At 45.8% G+C, this 24,411-nt stretch overlaps 2 long non-coding RNA genes and 1 gene segment (V, D, J or C); 2 read left to right on the forward strand and 1 right to left on the reverse strand.

Annotated features, from left to right (window-relative positions):
• LOC111747724 (uncharacterized) overlaps positions 1-1,370 on the forward strand; it is a 100,242-nt gene extending 98,872 nt beyond the window's left edge. Inside the window, exons 3-4 of the long non-coding RNA XR_010322570.1 lie at positions 1,097-1,182; positions 1,300-1,370. This is a non-coding gene — a long non-coding RNA (uncharacterized LOC111747724). The remainder of the gene's footprint in view (positions 1-1,096; positions 1,183-1,299) is intronic.
• Positions 1,371-9,311: 7,941 nt separating this feature from the next.
• LOC111747722 (uncharacterized) lies at positions 9,312-24,174 on the forward strand. Of its 3 annotated transcripts, none has more exons than XR_010322565.1 (5): positions 9,312-9,590; positions 12,839-13,268; positions 13,364-15,596; positions 16,705-21,393; positions 22,403-24,174. It is a non-coding gene; the product is annotated as an uncharacterized LOC111747722 (long non-coding RNA). The 3 variants fall into 3 exon arrangements; XR_010322564.1 differs by having other exon boundaries at positions 9,313-9,590; positions 13,364-13,765; positions 15,509-15,596; positions 16,705-24,174; XR_010322563.1 differs by having other exon boundaries at positions 16,705-24,174.
• On the reverse strand, positions 17,745-20,169 carry LOC111747720 (T cell receptor beta variable 20-1-like). The segment is given in 2 exon segments: positions 17,745-19,478; positions 20,002-20,169. Coding segments are annotated over 2 exon segments (414 nt in total).
• Positions 24,175-24,411: the final 237 nt, after the last annotated feature.

Below are 24,411 nucleotides of genomic sequence, written 5' to 3' on the forward strand. Positions count from 1 at the left end.
GTACATTTTTCTCCAGCTCTGTCCAGGACCCTTTATCATGATCCCTGTCAGAGCAGTCAATGGTGGTAGCTGGACACCATCTAGTTATACTGGACTCAGTCTGGTGGAGGCTGTGGAAGATGTGGTCCGTTAGTCCTTTGGACCAATCTTTCCCTTGTGTCTTTAGTTTTCTTCATTTTTCCTTGCTCCTGAAGGGGTGAGACCAGTACAGTGTCCTAGATGGCCACTCACAGGCTTTTAAGACCCCAGATGCTACTCACCAAAGTAGAATGTAGAATATTTTCTTTCTAAACTCTGTTACGCCAATTGAGCTAGATGTTCCCTGAGACCATGGTCCCCATGGCGGGGGCGGGGGGGGGAGGGGGAATGTTTTTTAGCCAGAAAAGCAACTGGTATTCCTTTTAGCCTGCTTTTCTTTCTCTCTCCTGACCCTGTCTTTTTTGTAAAACCACTTTAACATTATTTGTTTGCTTTTTTGACTTGTCCTTTTGCCTCTTCCCTACCTCTTTCCATCTCAGGTAATAAATCATACAATAGGATGTGTATCAATCATAGTTTTTGCCTCACTTACAAAATCATTTATAGCTACTTTACAGTCAAAATTAAATGCTGAACTACACAAAGCAACATTTAATACTCTTGTGCAATGGTTATAGAATAACAACAATATGGAATCCCTTGCTTGAACTAATCAATTTAAAAGATAGATCATTGCTGAGAGGTGTTAAGTCTCCTGTCACTTTATGAGATTCCATTGTGCTTTCCACTATGTCAAGTAACCACAACCTGCAGTTTAGATTTGTCATATGCCAGATTTTCATTTTGTTTTAATACTTATATTAGAGTTTATAAACTACATATTTAATTTTGTATGTTTTACTTTGTCTAAATGGCATCATTCTCTTCACATTTCTCTATAACATAACATGTTGTTTTTTCCATCCAACAGATGTGTATGATATTAACTCATGTCAGTGCATATAATTTTAGATAATCCATTTTCATTGCATTGGGCAAATCTTAGCATTCCATTATATTAATTTTCTAGAATGTATTGTCAATTCTTCTATTAACGCTTACTTTTTTTTTTTTCCAGGTTTTTGCTGTTACAACCTTAGATATGCAGACGACACAACCTTGCTTGCTGAAAGTGAAGATGACTTGAAGCACTTACTGATGAAGGTAACAGACTACTTCAGTATGGATTATATCTGAACATAAAGAAAAATCTTCACAACTGGACCAATAAACACATGATAAATGGAAAAATATTGATTTTTAAAAATTTTTCTTTTTTAGGCAGACCGTCATTGTCGGGTGAACTTTCTAGATTGTTTTATTTGAGGACCGACGACCCCAACCATCCTGGTAAATTTTAGACTTTCCTCTTGAGTTACTAAATATTCACAGAAAAGAACATTCCAGTCTTGTAATGGAGAGAGGTGGAGTACAAACACCAATATGCAATTAGGGGGAAAGGATTTGGGTAGCTCAAAATTTAGTGCTTAGTTTTCTGTCAATCTGTTTGTTTTCAGTGTGGATTATTCTCTCTCATCTGCATTTGATATTTAGCTTTAAAGTTACAGACATGAAAAACCAAAAAACCCACTGCCATAGAGTAGATTCCGACTAACAGCGACAGACTAGAACTGCCCCATAGGGTTTCCAAGGAGTGGCTGGTGGGTTCCAACTGCCAACCTTTTGGTTAGCAGCTGAGCTCTTAACCACTGGACCACTGTTGCTGTTGTTAGGTGGCATTGAGTTGATTCCAACTCATAGCAAGCCTATGTACAATAGAATGAAACACTGCCCAGTCATTCTCATGATTATTGTTATACTTGAGCCCATTGTTGCAGTCATTGTGTCAACCCATCACGTTGAGGGTCTTCCTCTTTTTTGCTGACCATCTACTTTACCAAGCACGACATCCTTCTCCAGGGACTGACCCTTCCTGATAACATGTCCAAAGTAGGTGAGCTAAAGTCTTGCCATCCTCACTTTTAAGGAGCATTCTGGCTGTACTTCTTCCAAGACAGACCGGTTGGTTCTTCTGACACTCCATGGTATATTCAATATTCTCTCTTTGCCAACACCATAATTCAAAGTCGTCAATTCTTCTTCAGTCTTCCTTATTCATTGCCCAGTTTTGCATGCATATGAGGCAATTGAAAACACCATGTCTTTCGTCAGGTGCACCTTAGCCCTTAAAATGACATCTTTTCTTTTTAACACTTTCAAGGGATCTTTTGCAGAAGATTTGCCCAATGCAATGCATTGATTGATTTTTTCACTACTGATTCCATGGGTGCTGATTCTGGTAATGCCCAGAAATTCTTATTTAGTTGGTATGGGGTGTGCTTTTGGCATTGGCATTCTTGAAATGCTCCCAGGTGATTCTAAGGTCCCGCTGGGGTTGAGAAACTCTGCATCTTGTTTATCTTCTCTGGAGAGCAACAGAGGCTGTCCTGGGTTGGAGCTGTGCAGGGTGGAGCAGGGCATCTAGGAGGGGAAAAGCTCCCTAAGCAGACCTTGAATCACTCACCCTCTTTTGAACACAGCTGCACCATGCATTTCAGAGGGATTCCTTGGGCTTCCAATTCCCAAATCTTTCTGGGATCCAGAGGAAAGGGAATCAGCTAGTTTCTGGTGTCTTGGTCACCTTGCCTTAAGGGCTTATGCTATTTTTAATCCCTTGTTAATACTTCCATAAGCTTTCTACATATGTGTGCACTTAGGTAACCGCCACCCGGATTACAATACAGAATATTTTCAATATATGCAGAAATTCCCCACTTGTTCTTCCTCATTGCTGTTTAGATTTCTATTACCAAAGATTAGTTTTGTCTGTTCTTGACCTCCGTATGAATAGAATCATAAATTATGTACTCTTTAATGCCTGGCTTCTTTCATACAGTTTAGCCATATTGTTGTATGTGTCGGTGGTTTTTCTTCTCTCTCTCCTTCTCTTCCTCTCCCCCTTCATCCTCCTCCTTCTTCCTCTTCTTCTTTTCCTTCTTCTTCTGCTTCTCCTTCTTTTCCTCCTCCATCTCCTCCTTCTTTTTCTGGGTACTATTGTCTTGTATGAATATACCAATATTTTTTTCTCATTTATTGGGATTTGGTTGTTTCGGGTTTTGGCTGTTGTGAATAAAGATGCTATGAGCGTTCCTGTTCGACAGATAAGGCGATTTCCCAGGCAGGTGCCTAGGAGTGAGATTGCTGAATCATAGGGAGACGCATTGTTCCTCAGTTCATCCACACCCAGGCCAAACTCTCTTCTCCAGGAAAGTTGCTGAGTGTTCCTTCAGGAACCTCTTCTCCCAATACAGAGAATTTGGACACTCCTTATTCAAATATTGATACCTCTTTTATCACTGATTTAATGCCAGGGTGATTCCCTAGCATAACACATTTGGCTTAAAGTAGATTCTTGTAGTATGAAGATCTTACCCTAGACTCAGTCACATATCTATCTATACTTATTTATTGATGTATTTATTTGTCAATTAGGTATGAATCAGACAAATACAGGTGTCAGCTACGTGGTGATGTTACCAATTCCTAGAAGGTAGGTCCTTATCTGGTGAGCTGAGACTTGCCAATTATCTGGACATCAATCTTTGAGAAAGGGAAATAACTTTATTGAAATTAGTAGAGCAAGGATCCTGGAGGAAGTTCCTCAGATCCGGCTCCCTGAGCTATGGGGAAGCAGGGCTTGTATGTGATTTAGGCAGCAAGATGGTGGTTGTGCAGGCTACTGGGGAGGGAAAATTCTAGAATGCAACCAGGAAACAGGAGGTGGCATAGTTATTGTCGGACCTCCTGCTTTGGAATAGGGTCCAGGTGATGATCTTCCTTCTGATTCGTTCCCCCTGATGCTGTGTCCTCTGTCGATGGCAATTAGAGGTCATAGCTGACCCTTCTGTGTGTGCGTGGTGAGCCAAATCTGGATTGGCCTAGTTTAAGTACTAATGGAAGTTTGCTGGCATTTGTAGGGCCAGGTTACAGTAGATGCTATGGGGATTTCAAAGTGTAAGATCAGATCCTACTACTAGAGGACCTGTTGGCATTCCAGAATATGTGCAAGTCATTATCAGGGGTGAATTACCCCATAAGCAAGGTATACACAAGCTTAATTGTACTTACTTACCTATCTGTAGTGCAGAATTTTATGTGTTTTTCAAAAGATGTGGTAAAACCCAAGTGAAATTGTAAACTACAGAGTAGTAAATAAACACAGTTTAGGAGCACTGGTGGTGCGGTGGTTAAAGCACTGGACTGCTAACTGAAAAGTCTGTGTTGTGAAATCCCCAGCCGCTTTGCAGAAGAAAGATGTGGCAGTCTGCTTTGGTAGAGATTTCCAGCCTTGAAAACCCTATGAGGTTGCTCTAAGTCGGAAGCGACCCGACAGCAGGGGATTCCTTGGTTACTGTAAACCGGTGCCTACTGTGCTTACTGGTTAATTCGCCCCTGGCCATTTATCCATCCAGTACAAAGATCTAACAGCTTCTCTTTCCAGGTGAAATCTGGGCCTGCTGTTTAGGCCCCAGGCGTATTTTACAGAAAGATCCGCAGGGCTCTCTGGCGGTCAAAGGGAGTATTCACCACATGCCTGTGGACCTTTCCTGTAGTCCTTCCCATCCCCCAAAGGCAGTGAGAAGTGGACAGCTCTAGCAGGTGAGGCAGCAGCCAGGTATCTCCAGCACGTAGTGGAGTTTAAAAGAAGCTGTGTGTGGTGTGGTGTGGTGACCTGCCAGCATCCTCTGCTGAACTGTGTTATAGCTACACCATTATCCAGCCATTAATATGGATTGACAGTTGCCTTGTTAACCTCTCTAGCTACACTCAAGGGGAATGTGCTCCTAAATCCCTGTTCTAAGTTCTAAGTTCTCTACTTTTCTCCTTGTACATTCTCTCATCGAGGGATTGTATGTGCTTTCATTCTCCAGCTGTGCTAAATGTCCCGAGTTTCTCCCTCCCTCCAGATCCGCCCTTGAGCATCCAGCTGATGCCTGCATGCTTCCACTAGGGTTTCTGTCCTAAGGGTACCCGGTCTCAAAGTAAACCATGGTCTTCCCCCACCTGGTCCTCCCAATCCACCCAGCTCTAGTAGTCATCTCCACCACCTCGCTGTCTAGTGAGTCCCATGTCTAACCAGTTACCTGTCCTTTTGATTGGACTACCTGAACGTATTTTAAATTCCTCCTTTCCCTGTATTTCTACCACCACCATAATCATCCTAGCTTCACTTAAGAATACAGGGTCCCGGTGTCAGTCGGCATGAACTGGTGCTGTGTCCAGATCTACCTTTCTCAAGCCTGCTGACTAGTAAAGACTCTGTCCTCATCCATTCCCTGGGGTGAATATGGCCACAGCATCGACTGTAATCCAAACCAAATTTGTCCTCCTTGGACCATGACCATCAAAATAAAATCCTTAGCATTTCTTCCAGATTTTTGTTGATCGGAATGTGCACTTCTTTCTTAGGTGTAGCGCTTTCTTTCTGTGCTCACTCACTCTTGTCAATGAGCACAAGGTGTGGCTCCAGGGTTTGCTATTGTTGACAGTGCTGTTTAAGAACACTGTCGCATCTGTGTCTTCCCATGTGTGTATGTGAGAGTCTCCCTGGGTGTAAACCTGGGAGTGAGCTGGTGGGTCGTGGGGTTTAGGAATGTCCAACTATATGAGATAATGCCAAACTGCCTCCAAATTGTTTCTGTCACTGTGCTCCCACAGTGATTAAAAATTCATTTTGTCCATTCTCACCCTTTCCAACCTTGGGTATGGTCAAACTTTTCATGTTTTCATAACTGTTATGGATTGAATTGTGTCCCACCCTAAGTATGTGCCCACTTGGCTAGACTATGATTTCCAGTATTGTGTGATTGTCCACAATTTTGTCATCTGATGTGATTTTCCTATGTGTCATAAATCCTACCTCTATGATGCTAATGAAGCAGGATTAGAGGCAGTTATGTTAATGAGGGAAGACTCAGTGTACAGGATTAGGTTGCATCTTGAGTCAATCTCTTTTGAAATGCAAAAGAGAGAAGCAAGCAGAGAGACAGGGGTGCCTCATACCACCAAGAAAGTAGTGCCAGGAGCAGAGCTTGTCCTTTGCACCTGGGGTGCCTGTGCTAAGAAGCTTATTGATCAAGGGAAGATTGATGACAAGGACCTTCCCCCACAGCTGACAGAGAGAGAAAGGCTTCCACTGGAGCTAACACCCTGGATTTGTACTTGTAGCCTATTCGACTGTGAGAGAATAAACTTCTGTTTGTTGAAACCATCCTCTTGTGGTATTTCTGTTATAGCAGGACTAGATAACTGAGACAATAATCTCATGTATAAAAACTTGCATATCGTTATGTCTTGCTTAGCATTTTCCTCATCCCCAAAGAAATTAAATATCTCTTCCTCTGTTTATTGGTCAAATAAGTTTCTTCTTCTATTAAGGGCATGTGCATGTTTGTTTTTTTTTCCCCCTTTCTACTTGATCATTCAAGATTGGTGGTCACTGTAATATTTTGATTTCCCCTAGCGAAAGATTTTTCTGCAAGGGCCTATACTCACTGCTCTACTTAACCGCTTCTGGCTTTGACAGAGCTCTCTAGGTCCTTAGACAAGCCATGTTGTTGAAAGTCACCCTTCTTTGCTCCTCTGCCTTCTCTCCCCTTAGTCACCTCTCTCAAGAGGCAGCTCAGCCAACACCTTCCATATACCTGGTCTTACCTGTTCATTCATCAACCAAAGCACTATGTAGTTCATCACGGAATTGTTCCTCATGACTGAGACTTTTGCTTCGCTGATTTATCCCTCTGTTATCTCAAGGGCCCAGCATGGTACAAGATGTTGTCAAGTAGTCTAGGAAATCTGAAGTCCACGTTTACCACAGAAAACTCACACATTTTATAGATCTATCTACAGTGAGTTTTTCTTACCATGTTTTCCATGATTAACATGTGGCAGAGTCAAGACAACCACCCAAGTTTTATAATTTTCCATCCAGGGACGTCTCCATGTTGGTGTCACTTTATAGACCCAGCGCCATGCCCGTTTTCTGGGTTTCACAATGGTGCCCCTACAGTTCACACTTTGAAACTCTCTGTGTATATATACATGCACATGTATACACTGTCTCTCTACACATACACACACACATGCTCAATCTCTCTCTTTACACACACACACACACACAACACACACACACACAATCACAGGTGTCTCAGTTCAAGGAGCTATGGTTTCCTACCCTGCACACCCCTTCCACAGGGCCCATAGACCCCTGGGGAACAGAAAGAGGCATCCAGGCAGTGGTTCTTGCTCGGGTCCCTGATTTATGCCCTGCACTGTGTCACTAGCACTCCAGAAGTAGAGGCTGCTGTCCTGGGCTGTGCATTTGTCACCGTCAGAGTTGAAAACTCGAGGTCTGGGCTGCTGATGGGGAACTTGGCCTCGCTAAGCTGTGCTCATAGGTTACCCTGGAGCCCTGGTTAGAAGTTGCAATCAGGGTGAAGCTCTGTTCTGGGAGCTGGAGATACCACAGCATCGTTGTTACCTGGATGCCCGTGACGCGGCACTCGATCTTCACTGAGGTCCCATTCTTGCAGATGGCCCAGCTTGGGTGTCAAGAGACGAGGGCACCCAGCATGGGGCCTGGAGACACAGAAACCAAGGGTGAGGGGCCTCAGGCCGGGAGCCCTACATAACCCAGGCAGATACCTCAGCCTCGCGCCGCCACTCTTCCCCCAGCTCCAGAGAGCCCTATTTATTCTGTGAAATCTGCCTGTCCTGCACCCAGGATCACAAGCCACCCTCCTGACTGGTCATCTCTCACCTTGCCCTTTAGCTCTTAGAGAGGACGGCCGCTCCTTCTCACAGTCACACGCACACACGCACACACTCATATACACACACCATACACTCACACACTCATATACACATACAGACACATTCGTATACACACTGGTACACATGCTCATACGGGCACTCACATACACACTTATACACACATATTGTATGCACACCTGTACACACACTCATACAAACACTCACACACATGCACACTCTTACATGCACTCACACACTTTTACGCTCACACTCATACACACATTCCTTCACACACACACTCACACACACATTCACACACTCACACACACACACTCATACACACACACACACACACACCCTCATGAGGCGCATACCGTGCCCCAGGAGCAGAAGCAGCACCAGCAGCCTCCGGAGCTGGCCTCTCACCACACCTCCCAAGAGACTGGGTCCCTACTGTGCGTTCTTCTCTGCACCCCTAGGGGGTTTCCTGGGGGATGCCCTGGTCTGCCCCCTGGTGTTGAGCTCACCAATGGTGCAACCCGCATCCATTTCCCAGTCCTTGGAGAACCACGCATTGGCGAAAGGGGACGCAGGCTTTCTAACCCAGCCTCTAATTTTAGAAGAGATAAGCTGAGACCTGGAGCTTTGAAAAGGCTTATGCACCTTCGCACGGGGTAGCCATGAGTCAGAATCACCTCAATGGCAGCTCACAACAACAACTGTGCAACTTTCTTAGCCATATAAAAGGAAAGGGGGTATCTGTGTAATGGATGGCATTATTGTCAGTTCTCTGCTTCTGTGCAATGTTTACAAAGTTATCAGACTAAGACAAATTGTGGTTGTTAATCACGACACCTGCTGGTGAGCAGAAGAAGTCCCAGGCTATAGGTTCAGTGTCTCTTCAGAACTCTGACGAGAACAAAGGAGTCTGGTGGGTCAATGGTTAAGCACTCGACTGAAAAGCAGTTTGAACCCACCAGCCGTCCCACAGGAGAAAGATGTGGCAGTCTGTTTCCATAAAGATTACAGCCTAGAAAACCTTATGGGGCCGTTCTACTCTGTCCTGTAGGGTAGCTATGAGCCAGGATTGACTCTACAGTAGTGGGTTTGGCATTTTTGGTGATGAGGACACCCCTTCGTTATCTCAATGTGGCATTTACTTCAGGACTATGGCATGACATTTCACCTCATAGAATGATGGGCCTAATTCTAGAAGTGTTTGTTGATCATTGCCCGCAGGTCTCTGTGTAAAGCAACATGGAGACTGAAGGATAATTAATTCGAGTTACTTTACCGTAGTGGACGTCGTAGTTGAGTATTGGTCCATGGAAACGGGTCCTAGGAAATTTAGGGAATTTCCTTCTGCTTTGAGTGTGCTGGGCTACCTGACCTGCAGGATTACTACCAGAAACAAAGAGCAGTTGCAAAGAGTCTGAGGGTTTTCTCCGAAGCTTTTTACTTTCATTTTTATATACCCTCCTTTTAGTTCATTTTATACCACAGCAGCAGTTTCATGTGCCTGCCTGGACTGGAGGAGGAGGGCAGGGTGTGGACACAGAAAGCCTAGGCCTGTGGTTGGGACACATTTATGCACAGGGAGGGGGCGGCTGTGCTTCTCTGTGGCTTGCTGCTGGCACAGAGGTACAGAGCTGTCTGGTTCCTTTGGGCCCGTGTCACCGCCAGGGGAAAGCGCTCCTTCTTCTCCCGAGAGGCGCTGTAGCCTGCAGCTGCATCTCCTTCCTGGACATCATTTGTCATAGGTGAGTAGTAGACCAGCTTCAGCCCCTGCCCCGGGTCCTGCTGGTACCAGTACATGGCGTCATCACCGAAACTCTGTTCACAGTCCAGGCTTACGTCCCGTCCTTCCTCTTGGACCAGGTATTTTGGGGTCTGAGAGATTCCAGAGTCTGTGATGCCTGTAAGGAAGCAAAAGAAGCTGCAGCCCAGAGAGGAGGTGCTGATGCTGCTGTCACTGGGGGGCTGACAGCAGATCATGGCGGGTGGGGCAGGAATCCTTTCCTGAGCCCACACTCACCTGTTCCCAGGAGACAAAGGGCCACATAGCAGAGGACCTGGCTGCCCATCATGGGGTGGGGTCTCCTGGTATCACCAGCACTTGGGGAGAGAAGGGAGGGAGAACACTCTGGGCACTCCCTGGCCGAATATATGAATTCCTCAGAAGGCTAGATGAACAGGTGTCAGGGACCCTGAAGCCACTCAAGACGGGCTCCCGAATTCTGCAGATGAGGAGACTGAGGCCAGGAGACAGGAGTCAGTCAGTGCACCTCCTCGTGCGTCTCATGGCCTCTGCATCCTCCTTTGCCCTGAGGGCGGCACCTCCATACCTCCCAGGCACACCTCCATTGACTGGCCCATCTGTTTTACCTCCTAGTTACTGCGATGGTTTGATTGCCTATATGAGCTCACAGACACTCTGGTCGCGTACGATGCAGGATGCCACATGATCCCATTATCTTTCTCGGGCAGGAGTGTCCCCTGGAGTCCGTCATAGGTACCTGCAGCAGCCGTGGAAATCAACACACCACTCATGTCTGTGGCTGAGCAGAGCACGGTGGCTGCCCTTGGGTCCATGAAGGACCTCACACCGGGGTCTTGCCTCCACTTGGCCACTTTCTCTCTGGCCAGTTTTAGGTGTTCATTTACATCAATTCATTCTCTTGGCTGTTTCCTGGTCTTTCTTCAATGCCCTTTAGTCATATCTATATACATGTATGTATATGCACACACATATATACAGATATAAATATATGTATAAATATATATAAACAGATATATGTATATACACACATATATGCATATACATCAGAGCCCTGGTGGCACAGTGGTTAAGAGCTAACCAGAAGGTCAGCTGTCCGAATCCACCTGCTGGTCCTTGGAAACTCTATGGGTCAGTTCTACTCTGTTCTATAGGGTTGGTGTGAGTCTGAACAGATTTGATGGCAATGGCTTTTAAAGTCCTCATGGCAGTAGTCCTCAAACTTTACTGCTAACAAGAAATCTTCAGGGGCTTGGTAAAATTAATATGTACTCCTTAGCCTACCTCCAGATATTCTAACCCTGAAGTTCTGACCATACCCTGGAACAGGCCTTACGCCTGTACTCTGGTGACGCTGAAAGAGTTGTCTGCACACGACATTTTCAAAGGTTTTGAGTAGAGGTTAAAAAAAAGGCTAAATTAACAACAAAAATAACAAGAAAGGACAGCTAAGTCATTAAACTAAAAGGTTAAAACGTAAATGGAAATCCTGATGGTGTATTGCTTAAGAGCTACATCTGCTAACGAAAACATGGGCAGTTTAAATCCACTAGGCGCTCCTTGGAAACCCTATGTGGTAGTTCTACTCTGCCCTATAGGGTCGCTGTGAATCAAAATTGACTCAACAGCAATGGGTTTGGTTTTGGTTTATATTTAGGTTCGGAATACTGCATTAAAAAAAAAAAAAAGAAAGAAAACAAGCAAGTTAATGGGAAATGGTACGAATGAACCTGAGCTGAGAGAGATCTCCAGGCTTATTGTACGGTCAGTATTGCCAATTCTTCAAAGAGGTCAAGCAGGCAAAGGAGCAATCATATCTTTTGTTCTGATTGTAGGCAGTTTGGACTGTTAGGAGAGTGGTTTCATCAGGGTGGAAGTAGTAGTCCAAGAGAAGGCTGACAAGAGCATCCAGAGGAGTGACTCCCCTGTGACAAAAGCAAAGGTTTCAGCCACCAGGAATAACAGTGGATTTGGAGGGGACCATGAATGGTGCGCTAAGGAACATTCTTTATAGAGAGCTAGAAAAGGAACTTGAAATGTTCTTAGTTGCTTTCAAGTTGGCCCTGGCTCATGACAACCTCAGGTATAACAGAATGAAAAGTTGCCTGGTCCTGCACCATCTTCATCATTGTTGTTATATTTGTGTCCATTTTTTTGGCTGTTTCGTCAGCCCATCTCATTAAGGGTCTCCACCTTTTTTGTTGACCCTCTACTTTGCTGTCCTTTTCTACTGATTGCTCTTTCCTGATGATAGGTTCACAGTGTGCGAGTAGAAGACTCTCCATCCTCACTTCTAAGGAACATTCTTGCTGTGTTTCTTCTGAGGCTGATTTGTTCATGCTCTAACAAGAGGCCATAAAATTACAGCAGCAAAGAGAGAGCTGCTGTTTCAAGGGGTCAGAATGAAATTTTGTCTGAAAAAAGAAGTAGGTTTGGACTTCTGAGGGTAAGACAAATTAGTTCAGCTTATATTGAAAAAAGGAAGATGTGTCTAGACAGAACCTATAACTTTTTCAAAGCTGAGTAGCTGAGTGGTGGGGTGGTTAGAAATGGCCAGTTTTGTGGCCAGAATGGATTACATAATTTTAACAGAGCTATGTTGAATTCTTGGTCTGCTCTATGTAAATGTAATGACCCAGCTAGGTGAGTTAATAACCCAGCGGCTCGCTACACCTGTATCGATGTTGAGTGTGTTGTCCCTACTACATTTCAATCACACACCTGAGAACTGTTTACTTGTCTGCACCTCCGGTACCTTCCCACTGATAACACACTAGTCTGCTCTTCTCCCTCAGCTTTATAGAAACCAGTAAGTGACTTCGCAGATTCTGATGTTGTCACACTTAAAATTAGTATGTTTTTTCTGCTGCCCAGGTTTAACCCCTTAAAAAGAGATTAACTGGAGCATTCACTGGCTTGGACACTGTTCTGAAAACTCACATTTGATCTCCTTGCCATTTCCTTCTCTTTTCCTGGGGTCTCTGTATCCAGCAAATACACTGACAATTCCCCTGCTGACTTGTAATGGACACCTATTGGGTGCCCAGGTGCCTAATCTGGGAATTCATTTCCCTGAAATCCTCCCTTCTTAATCCATAAAGTCAAAGGGCCAGGCCCCAGGTGCGCTGTTCAAAATGACACAACCCCTGTAACTAGAGTTGGGTTTTCTAAGAGCACGTTCTTGAGAAAAGCAGAGCCAATCTGTCCTTTCTTCTGGATTTTGTAACGTAGGTTGAGAGAAAGTCAAATTGGTCCCTATCAATGTGGTTGGAAGACTACAATCAGAATCTATAATCTTCTACGTACTATGAGATCTAAGAAATGGAGAAGGCAACTTATAATAAGGAAGAATCATGACACAAACAAGGTGAGAAAACAAATGAGTTGTAAAGTCGGCCATGTCATTGTTGTAAGACTTCATTCCAGATTGTTTCTGAGAAATTTCTTTGCTCTTATTTTGATGTTTTATGGAGTTCCTGGATGATACAAATGGTTAAGTGTGTGACTACTAACCAAAAGTCTGGCAATTGGAACCCACCCACATGTACCTTGAAAGAAAGGCCTGACAATCTGCTTTTAAAAGGCCACAGCCTTGAAAGCCCTATGCTATGGAGCGCAGTAATATGCTGCACAGGTGGGGTCTCCATGACACCAGCAATTGGTGAGTCTCTTTCAGGTGGGACATGTCTTCAGCCTTGCAGTAAACTCCCTGTTGGCAAAGGGTAGCTCTAGTCAGCTTCTCTTATTTCCTTCCAGCCAGAAAGCCACCTGCTTCCTGCACTGGGCCACCATGAGCTTGTGCATCTAGAATAGCTGAACTTTCACAATGTGGACAGACGGCTGGCACAGTGATACATGGCTGAGTCCTGTAGTGCCACCAGCTGGATCTCCAAGCTGCAGGCTGAGTCTTGGTGGCACTCAGCTGAAAATCTCTCCTTGGGCATCTCATTTCCACTAAGGACATATTTGTTCTGGAAGGAAATCAAGAACTTGAACTCTTTGGTTGGAATCTGTTGATACCAGTAAACACAGCTGTGTCTTATCGTCAGGACGCAGTCCATGTTCACTTTCTGTCCTTTCCTTTTGAGCAGATATCTTAGCATCTGGGTGACTTCAGCATCAAGGGAGCCTACAAGGGAAGGAGACAGAGATTATGGAGTGAGTCCAAGAAGATGATCTGGTGACATGGGCATGGGGAAAGGCTTGGGGCTGTGGACTAGCACATTCGGGACAGAGATTTACCTGTACCCAGTAGGCAAAGGACCATAAAGCCGATGGCTACTGAGCGGATGGCAGAGTCGGGGAACAATGGAGGCAGATGGCTTTCTCAGAGACTTCCCATCTCGTATACACAGCTTGTCTGTGATGCGGCCACTTCATAGAACCCAGTGGTCCTCAGTGTATGGCTCTGTGCCTGAAAAAAAAAAAGAGACAGCAGAAATTCAGAGAACATGGAGGGAGCTTTACCCTCACTTAAAGGAGAGACCATGTGATGTTGTTAATTCATAGGTAAATCGTGCTTAATTTGCCTTTCTTTGCTTCTCTGTCTCTGCTTTTCTTCCTTTAAAAAAGAAAGGTCTTTATTGTTTTTCTCCCATCCCCTACCCTTTCTACTCTTGCAGAAATTCCTGCCCACCCCAGGTAACCAACCAATAACTTTATGCGGATTTTCCACACCATTTTCAGGCTCTTAAACTCATACTTGACTTACATTTTTAGGCGGACAACCTTATCAGTCTTTATGGGTTTTGTGATAATTCAGAACACCATTCCCACCCAGAGATAAATTATAAGACATCACACTCCCTTATGACCAGGCCCAAGGTGTCTCATTTATTTAGGCCATGGAAAGCCCATCTCCCTCAGTGCTGTGACCCTCCTTTTTGATTTTCCCTGCAGCTCTCGGGTGTCTTAGTGGATTTTTTGTGCTCTTCCATATAGATGACTCCATCCTATACATCTCCAAACATACTCTCTTGCAGTCTGATTTAACAATTTAGGGCTTCCATTTGACCATTCCAACATCACCTCCAAGTCCAGATATGAGCAGTCTGTAGAGTAGTGCCTTTTTCCCTAAGATGGTTTCTCCCCTGGGGGATTTTTATTTGGGAAGTATTTGGGCTTTCATTCTCCGATTAATGTTCAAGTTGCCCCAGGTCTGTGCTGAAAGCACATGGATCCTTCTGGCAGACTGAAGACCGTCAGAGTAGATCAAATGCCAGAGAATCAAGTTCATGTGCACTGGGTTTCCCCAACCCTTCACATGATGCCTCTTGTATTTCTCAGCCTCTAACTTGGATTAAGGAGCCCTGGTTGAGCAGTGGTTAAGAGCTTGGCTGCTAACCAAAAAGATCAGCAGTTCTAATCTACCAGCTGTTCCTTGGAAACCCTATGGGGTGCTCTACTCTGTCCTAAGGGGTTGCTATGAGTAGGAATCCACTTGATGGCAACAGGTTTGGTTTTTGGTTTTAATTTAGATTAAAATGAACAATTAAAAAGAAGGGAAGAAACAAGTTCTTACTTTTCTGCTGAAGGGGACAGAACACATTTAACTTTAAATCAATGGTGCAAGGAAGAGTGGGTGAAGTTCATCCTGGAAACATATCACAAACTGAATATTGAGGAAACTACCACAAACTGAGTATTGGGGAAAATACTGGAAACTGAACTTCAGGCCAGTGTAGCCACTTTTCACTCTTGGCATAGCTGACAATGGTTTTTGCAGGTTTATGCCCAGCTCCTGCCTATAGATAAGATCATGGTAGCCATAAACCCACTTCCTGTTGTGGCTGTAAGAGGGGAGGTGGGCCCTAGAGAAGGCCCTTTTATCTGGGGAACAGGAGGTTTATGAGCAGAAGGGAGGCAAGGGCTCATCTCTGTGTCTCTACTGCTGGCACACAGGTACACGGCGGAGTCCCCCAAGCCTGGAGAGCGGATGCCAAGCCCACAGAAGGAAGTGTTGGGCCGGATGGGTTGGAAGTTATCAGAGGTGTCTGTTTCATTGTTAAATTCTCTATGGAAGTAGTAGAACAGCAGCTTTGGAGCTTGGCTATGCTTCTGCTGGTACCAGTACATGGCATTATGATTCAGATTCTGCGAACAGCTCAGGTTCACCAATATTCCTGCCCTGGTAATGTGGTATTTGGGGCTTTGGATGACCATAGCACCCATGGGACCTGTAGAGAGACAAGGGATACTTAGAGCTGGAAAGAAGCTGATGTTGCTGCCACAAAATAAAGTCACAGAACTGAGGAGGAACCCAGTTCTGTCGAGTGGGCTCCGACTCATGATGACCCACGTGAGTCCGAGTAGAACTAGGTGCTATAGGTTTTCAATGGCTGGTTTCTCAGAAGTAGATGGCCAGGCATTTCTTAGAAGGCCCCTCTGGGTGGACAGTTAACAGCTAAGTGTGTTAATCCTTTGCACCACCCAGGGACTTCAGAACTGAGGACAAGAGCATCTTAGACAGACATCCTTTCGTGCCCAGTACTCACCTGGTGTCAGAAGACAAAGGACCATGCAGGGGAGAAACCTGGAGCCCATGGCAGGGCCAGAGTGGGAGTGGGATGTCTGTCTGTTCCAGGCTCTGATCTCTGGGTCGGGAGAGAGAGTTCAGAGTCCCTGGTCCCTGGTAGATAGATTTGCCTGTGGTGACAGAGCTGCTGTTGACGTCACAGAGTGAGGTTCACCCCTCTGTGTGATATTATACCCAGCTTCCTTCTTGGCAAGGAGTCTGGGCTTGGCTGGGTCAGGCACAGAGCAGCAGTTGATCCCCTACAGCATTTACTGCTTCTTTGAGACAGGGCTTCCTTATTTGCCCCTGCTCCATGTCCTTCCAGACCTCTCCGCCCAACTCCCTTTTACTCACTTCCTATAGGGTGGCTCACAGCTTAAGGAGCCCTGGTGGCACAGTGGTTAAGTGCTCAACTGCCAACCTATCAGCTGTTCTGTGGGAGAAAGATGTGGTGGTCTGCTCCATAAGGATTTACAACCTAGGAAACCCTATGTGGCAGTTTTACCCTGTCACTTCAGGTCAATGTGAGTTGGAAACAATTCGATGATAACAGTGTTTTCTTTCTTTCTTTTTTTTGGTATAGGGTTGCTCAGAGGTCCCTCCACACATGCAGAGCTTTGCAAACCTGCTGAGATACTGCTTTTGCATCTAACCCGCACATCACAGATGGATGACTGATATGTACAAGCTAAACAAGCGCTGTCGCGTTGACCCAAGGCACAGCGACCCCACGTGGGTAGAGTACAACTGTCCTCCATAGGGATTTCAGTGACTGAAATTTTGGAAGCAGGTCACCAGGCTTTTCTTCCAAGATGATTCTGGGTGGATTCAAACCTCCAACCTTTTAGTTAGCAACCGAGTGCTTCAAACATTTTCACCACCCAGGGACTCTGTCTGCAAATCATCTCCACCCTGATACATCATTCCAGCCCAGGGGGTCCTCTATCTATGCCCACTTTTTAGAGGGTGTCTAGAAATTCTCGACTACTCTTGACTATCAGTGGCACCATGATGCCTCCTTGTGGCCAGTGGGGAAGGCTCTAGAAGCTCTCCTCCTATACTGGTCAAAGGAAACCTGTGCACTAGAATGAGCTACAGTGGGGCTTAGAAAATCTTCCAGTTCCTCGCTGTGCTACCAGACCTGTGTGTTCAGGCCACCTCACTAGTGGACTGGGGTGATTAAGTCTTCTAGCTCCTTCTCTCCTTTCTTTAACTCTGACTATACAGTACTGACCGCAGGTGTTCCTGCCTTCCCCGTGACCATGCTGAGTCTCTTCAGATTTTTGGGGAAACGGACAGGAATTTTACCCTAAATGCCCCTGATTTTCAGTTTATATACAGCTTCCTACGGCATGTTTTTTTCTCCCCTTCTATAACCATAGCTTTTCTTCTGCTTATTTCTAGAACACCTCCTTATTGGGGGTCTGTACTACAGACAACGTCTTATATGCAAGCCATGCCATTTACACTAAAAAATGTGAGCCCTATGGAGAAAGGAAATTAGCTTTAATCTCTGATAATGAACCTGGCTCTCTCACTAAAAAATGACAGTTCGAAAACTGGCTGGAAATGAATATATTCTACACAAATGTAACTTTAAAATAACCACCAACACCACCATCATTCTCATCAAGCATCCTTCAAACCAGCAGTGAATGGATTTTTATTCATTTTTTTTCCTTCAGGGAGACTTGTTTCATCTTACTAATAGAAGAGATATGAGGAGGTAGTCACTCCCCAAGTCCCAAGCATTTCAGATTATACCACGGGGTAGGTAAGCAAGGAGCCTTCTGGAGTTACACCAGAATAACACACAGAAATAAGCCCGCTGCTGCTGGGTCAGTTCCGACTCATGGAGACCCCACGTGACACAGTAGAGCTGCCCCATAGGGTTTTCTTGGCTGTAATTTTTACACAAGCAGATCTCCAGGCCTTTCTTCTGTACAGCAGCCCAAAGTGCAGCCAGGACGCTCCTCAGAAGTGAGGATGGTGAGATTTCATCTTCTTGCTGTGGCAGGCCATCAGGAGGGACCAGTCCCTGGGGAGGGACATCATGCTCCAGAAAGTAGAGAGCGAGTGAAAAAGTGGAAGACCCGCAACGGGATGGATTGACACAGTGGCTGCAACAATGACCTCAAACATATTAACGATTGTGACGATGGTGCAGGACCAGGTCACATTTTATTGGTTGCACATAAGGTCACTACGAGTCGGAGCCAACTCTTGGGCACCTAACAACAACAACAAAGCTACTAGAATCAGTACTTCGCTCTTGTACCTGTCTCTGCCTTGCTACGTGCAAGACGGTCCCTTTATCTGGAAGGTGAAGCCTGAGTCTGAGCGTCCACATATCTGTTTTGCACAATAACAACAAAATGTTTTCCGATTAAGTCATGCAAAAAAGTAGTCCTCTCACCTTCCCTGTACCTGTTCTTACCTGTTCATTCATTAACCAAAGCACTATGTCGTTCATCATGGAAATTTTCTCATGAGTGAAGCACTTGCTTGGCTGACTTATATCCCACTTTTATCTCGAGGGCCCAGCATGGTGACAAGACGTTGTCAGATGGTCTAGGAAATCTGAAGTCCACGTTTACCACGGAAAACTCACACATTTTATAGATCTATCTATAGTGAGTTTTTCCTAACATGTTTTTCATGATTAACATGTGGCAGAGTCAAGACAACCATCCAGGTTTTAGAATTTTCCATCCAGGGACGTCTCCATGTTGGTGTCACTTTATAGGCCCAGTCCCATGCCCGTTTTCTCGGTTTCACACATGGTGCCCCTACGCTTCACACTCACTCTCTGTGTATATAACGTACACACATATACACTCTCTACACTAACACACACACGCACGTTCAATCTCTCTCTCTACATACACACACACAGTACACAGACACACACACTCCCAGGTGTCTCAGTTCAAGGAGCTGCGGTTTCCTACCCTGCACACTCCTCCCACAGGGCTCACAGACCCCTGGGGAGAAGAAAGGGGCATCCGGGCAGAGGTTCTTGCTTGGGTCCCTGATCTCTGCCTGGCACTGTGTCACTAGCACCACAGAAGTAGAGGCCGCTGTCCTGGGCCTGTGCACTGGTCACTGTCAGAGTTGAAAACGTGAGGTCTGGGTGGTTGATCCGGAACGTGTCCTTGGTAAAGCCTTCCTCATAGGCGATGCCGGAGCCCTGGTTAGAAGTTGTGATCAGGGTGAAGTCCTGCTCTGGGAGCTGGAGATACCACAGCATCTTTGTTGCCTGGATGCCTGTGACGCGGCACTCGATCTTCACTGAGGTCCCATTCTTGCAGATGGCCAAGCTTGGGTGTTGAGAGACGAGGGCACACAGTGTGGGGCCTAGAGACACAGAGGCCAGGGGTGAGTGGCTGCAGGCCAGGAGCCCTACATGACCCAGGCAGATACCTCAGCCTCGCGCTCCCACTCCTCCCCCAGGTCCAGAGAGCCCTACTTGTTCTGTGAAATCTCCCTGTCCTGCTCTCAGGATAACAACCCCAGCCCCCTGACTGGTCATCTCTCACCTTGCCCTTTAGTTCTTGGAGAGCACGGCTGTTCCTTCTCACAATTACACACACACACACACACTCATATGTACACACCATACGCTCATTCACTCATATACACATATAGACACATTTGTATACACACTGGTACACATGCTGATGCAGGTACTCACATACACACTCATACACACGTACTTGTACACACCTCATACACACACTCACATACACTCTCACACATGCACACACATAAGCACACTCACTCTCACGCTCATACACACACTCCTTCAGACATATACACACACTTACACACACTCAAACACACCCACACAAACACACACCCACCCACATGGGGCACATACCGGGCCCCAGGAGCAGAAGCAGCACCAGCATCCTCCACGGCTGGCCTCTCACCACACTTTCTCTCAAGAGACTGGGTCCTGCTCTGCGCTCTTCTCTGCACCCCTAGGGGGCTCTCCTGAGGAACGCTCTGATCTGCCCCCTTGGGATGAGCTCACCAATGGTGCAACCTGCATCCATTTCTCAAAGGTCAGAGAACCAGGCATTCCCAAAAGGGGGCTCAGGCTTTCTAACCCAGCCTCTAATTTTATAAGAGATAAGCTGAGACCTGGAGCTTTGAAATGGCTTATGCACCTTCACACGAGTTTGCAATGAATCGGAATCGGCTGGATGGCAGCTCACAACAACAACTACGCAACTTTCTTAGCTGTATAAAAGGAAAGGGGGTATCTGTGTAGTGGTTGGTGTTATTGTCAGTTTTTTTCTTCTGTGCAATGTTTTCAGTTATCAGACCAAGACAAATCATGGTTAATCATGACAGCTACTGGTGAGCGTAAGAAATCCTAGGCTGTAGGTGCAGTGTTTCCTCATGGCTGTGAAGAGGACAAAGGAGCCTGGTTTCGCAGTGGTTAAGCACTCGACTGCTAACTGAAGGGCAGTTTGAACCCACCAGCCGCTTCACAGGAGAAAGATGTGGCAGTCTGTTTCCATCAAGATTACAGCCTAGAAAACCCTATGAGGCTGTTCTCCTCTGTCCTATAGAGTAGCTAGGAGTCAGAATTGACTCCACAGTAGTGGGTTTGGTATTTTGGGTGATGAGGACACCCCTTTGTTCACTCCATGTGGCATTTACTTCAGGACTATGGCATGACAGTTCACCTCATAGAATGATGGGCCTGGTCCTGGAAGTGTTTATTGATCATTGCTCGCAGGTCTCTGTGTAAAGCAACGTGGAGACTGGAGGATAATTAATTCGAGTTACTTTACTGTAGTGGACGTCATAGTTGAGTATTGGCCCATGGAAACGGGTCCTAGGAAATTTAGGGAATTTCTCTCTGCTTTGCGTGTGCTGGACTACTTGACCTGCAGGATTACTCCTGGAAATGAAGAGCAATTGCAAAGAGCCTGAGGGTTTTCTCCAAAGCATTTTGCTTTCATTTTTATATGCCCTCCTTTTAGTTCATTTTTATATAGCTGCAGCAGCTTCGTGTGCCTGGCTGGGCTGTAGGAGGAGGGCAGGGTGTGGACACAGAATGCCCAGGCCTGTGGTTGGGATACGTTTATGCACGGGGAGGGGGTGGCTGTGCTTCTGTGTGGCTTGCTGCTGGCACAGAGGTACAGAGCTGTGTGGGTCATTTGGTCCCATGTCACCGCCAGAGGGAAGCGCTCCTTCTTCTGCCGAGAGGCACTGTAGACTGCAGCTGCACCTCCTTCCTGGATGTCATTTATCACAGGTGAGTAGTAGACCAGCTTCAGCCGCTGCCCTGGGTCCTGCTGGTGCCAGTCCATGGAGTAGTCATCGAAAGTCTGTTCACAGCTCAGGGTCATGTTCTGTCCTTTCTCTCAGATCGGGTATTCTGGGTCTGAGAGATTCCAGGAACTGCGATACTTGTGAGGGAAGAGAAAGAAGCTGCAGCCCAGAGAGGAGGTGCTGATGCTGCTGTCCCTGGGGGGCTGAGAGCAGATCATGGCAGGTGGGGCAGGAATCCCTCCCTGAGCCCACACTCCCCTGCTCCCAGGAGACAAAGGGCCACGGAGCAGAGGACCTGTCTGGCCATTGTGGGGAGGGGTCTCCTTGTGTGCCCAGCACTTGAGGAGAGAGGGGAAGGAGAACACTCTGGGGGCTCCCAGGCTGAATATATGAATTTCTCGGAAGGCTAGATGAACAACGGCAGGGATCCTGAAGCCACTCAAGGTGGACTCCCTAATTCTACAGACGAGGATCCTGAGGCCAGGAGACAGGAGTCAGTGAACCTTCTCATGCTTCTCATGGCCTCTGCATCCTCCTCTGCCCTGGGGGCGGCACCTGCACACCTTCCGGGCACGCCTCCTCCAACTGGCCACTCTATTTTACCTCTTAGAGACTGAGATGCTTTGACTGACTGTAGGAGCTTGCAGACATTCTGGTCTTGCAGGATGTAGGGTGCCACTTGATCCCATCATGTTTCTCAGGGCAAGACGGGCCCCTGGAGCCTGTCACAGGTACCCGCAGCAGCCATGGAAATCAATGCACCACTCATGTCTGCTGCTGAGCGGAACACGGTGGCTGCCCTTGGGTCCAAGAGGGCCCTCACACCAAGGTCTTGCCTCTACTTGGCCACTTCCTCTCTGGCCAGTTTTAGGTGTTCATTTATGTCAATTTCATCCTCTTGGTTATTTCCTGTGACTAGAGATGTGTTTTTAGAGCACGTTCTTGAGAAAAGCACAGCCAATCTGTCCTGCCTTCTGAATTTTGTAATGTAGGTTGAGAGAAAGTCAAATCGGTCCTTCTCAATGTGGTTGGAAGACTACAATCAGAATCTATAATCTTCTACGTACCATGAGATCTAAGAAATGGAGACGACAACTTATAATAAGGAAGAATCAGGACACAAACAAGGTGGAAAAAGAAGTCGGCCATGTCATAGTTGCAAGACTGCATTCCAGATTGTTTCTGAGAAATTTCTGTGTTCTTGTTTTGATCTTTTATGGAGTCCCTGGGTGATACAAATGGCTAAGCGCATTACTACTAACCAAAATGTTGGCGATTGGAACCCACCCACATGTACCTTGAAAGGAAGGCCTGGCAATCTGCTTTTGAAGGGCCACAGCCTTGAAAGCCCTGTGCTATGGAGCACAGTTCTACTCTGCACACGTCGGGTCTCTGTAAGATCAGCAACTGGTTTGTCTTTTTCAGGAGGGGCTCATGTTCAGCCTTGCAACAAACTCCCTGTTGGAGAAGGGCACCTCTAGTTAGCTTCTCTTACTTCCTTCCAGCCAGTGAGGCATCTGCTTCCTGTGCTGGGCCACCACGAGTTTGTGCACCAACAATACGTGATGTTTCACACTACGGACAGTGCGCTGGCACAGAGATACATGGCCGAGTCCTGTAGCGCCACCAGCTGGATCTCAAGGATGCAGGCTGAGTCTTGGGGGCACTTATCTGAAAATCTCTCCTTGGGCATCTCATTTCCACTAAGGACATATTTGTTCTGGAAGGAAATCAAGAACTTGAGCTCTTTGGTTGGAATCTGTTGATACCAGTAAACATAGCTGTGTCTTTTTGTCAGGACACAGTCCATTTTCACTTTCTGTCCTTTCCCTTTGAGCAGATATCTTGGCATCTGGGTGACTTTAGTGTCAAAGGAGCCTGCAAGGGAAGGAGACAGAGATTGTGGAGTGAGTCCCAGTGGGGGATCTGGTGACATTGGCATGGGGAAAGGCTTGGGGCTGTGGACTAGCACCTTCGGGACAGAGATTTACCTGTACCCAGTAGGCAAAGGACCATAAAACGGATAACTACTGAGTACATGGCAGAGTCAGGGGCAGAATGGAGGCAGGTGATTTTCTCTGAGACTTGTATACACAGCTCCTATACACAGCTTCTCTGTGACATGCCATTTCATAGAACCCAATGGTCCTTGGTGTGTGGCTTTGTACCTGAGACAGGAGAAATTCAGAGAACATGGGTGGGAGCTTTACCCTCGCTTAAAGGGGAGACCATGTGACGTTAATTTGGAGGTAAATGGTGTTTAGTTTGCTTTTCTTTGGTCTCCGTCTCTGCTTTTCTTCCATAAAGAAAGAAGGTCTCAGACAATAATGCTTTTCCTGTCTCCCATCCCCTACCCTTTCTACTTTTCCAGAAATTCTCACCCACCCCAGGTAACCAACCAATGGCTTTATGTGGATTTTCCACGGCCTTTATTTACATGCTCATATACTCACATTTCACTTTTGAAAAAAATGTTTTATATTGAACATATGAAAGTATTTTAAGTATATATGATGTAGAAAGGATTTCAATAAAATTAACACCCATGTACTCAAAAGCAGATGAATGGATATAATTTGTGCAGTATCCTGTAGTCAGTCCTCTTCCATAAACCATCCTCCTGTCTTCCTCCTCTATAGAGGTGACCATTATTTTAAACACTCCTTCTACTAATCCCTTGAATTTCTTTCTAGTTTTTTCAAATTATAAACATATCTATAATTTGTATCATTTTGTTTTATTTTATAAATGAGATCACACTGTATTTTTCTATAATATACATGGTTTAAGTTCAAAATTATGTTTGTGATTCATGATTTATATACATTGATTATTCTTTTTCCTGTTCATTTCATTTTAAATATTCTCTCTTGTGACACTGCTATGTCTTTTAGAGAAGCTGAGAGAGGAAAGGAGAGCAGGCTTGTATTTATAGTTTGTTATATTAACCTTCTTATTTACATTTCTGGTTCTCTTCATTTCTTCCTGTGGATTTCGTTTA

Source organism: Loxodonta africana, chromosome 8 (assembly GCF_030014295.1).
Source record: "Loxodonta africana isolate mLoxAfr1 chromosome 8, mLoxAfr1.hap2, whole genome shotgun sequence".
Taxonomy (NCBI): Eukaryota; Metazoa; Chordata; class Mammalia; order Proboscidea; family Elephantidae; genus Loxodonta; species Loxodonta africana.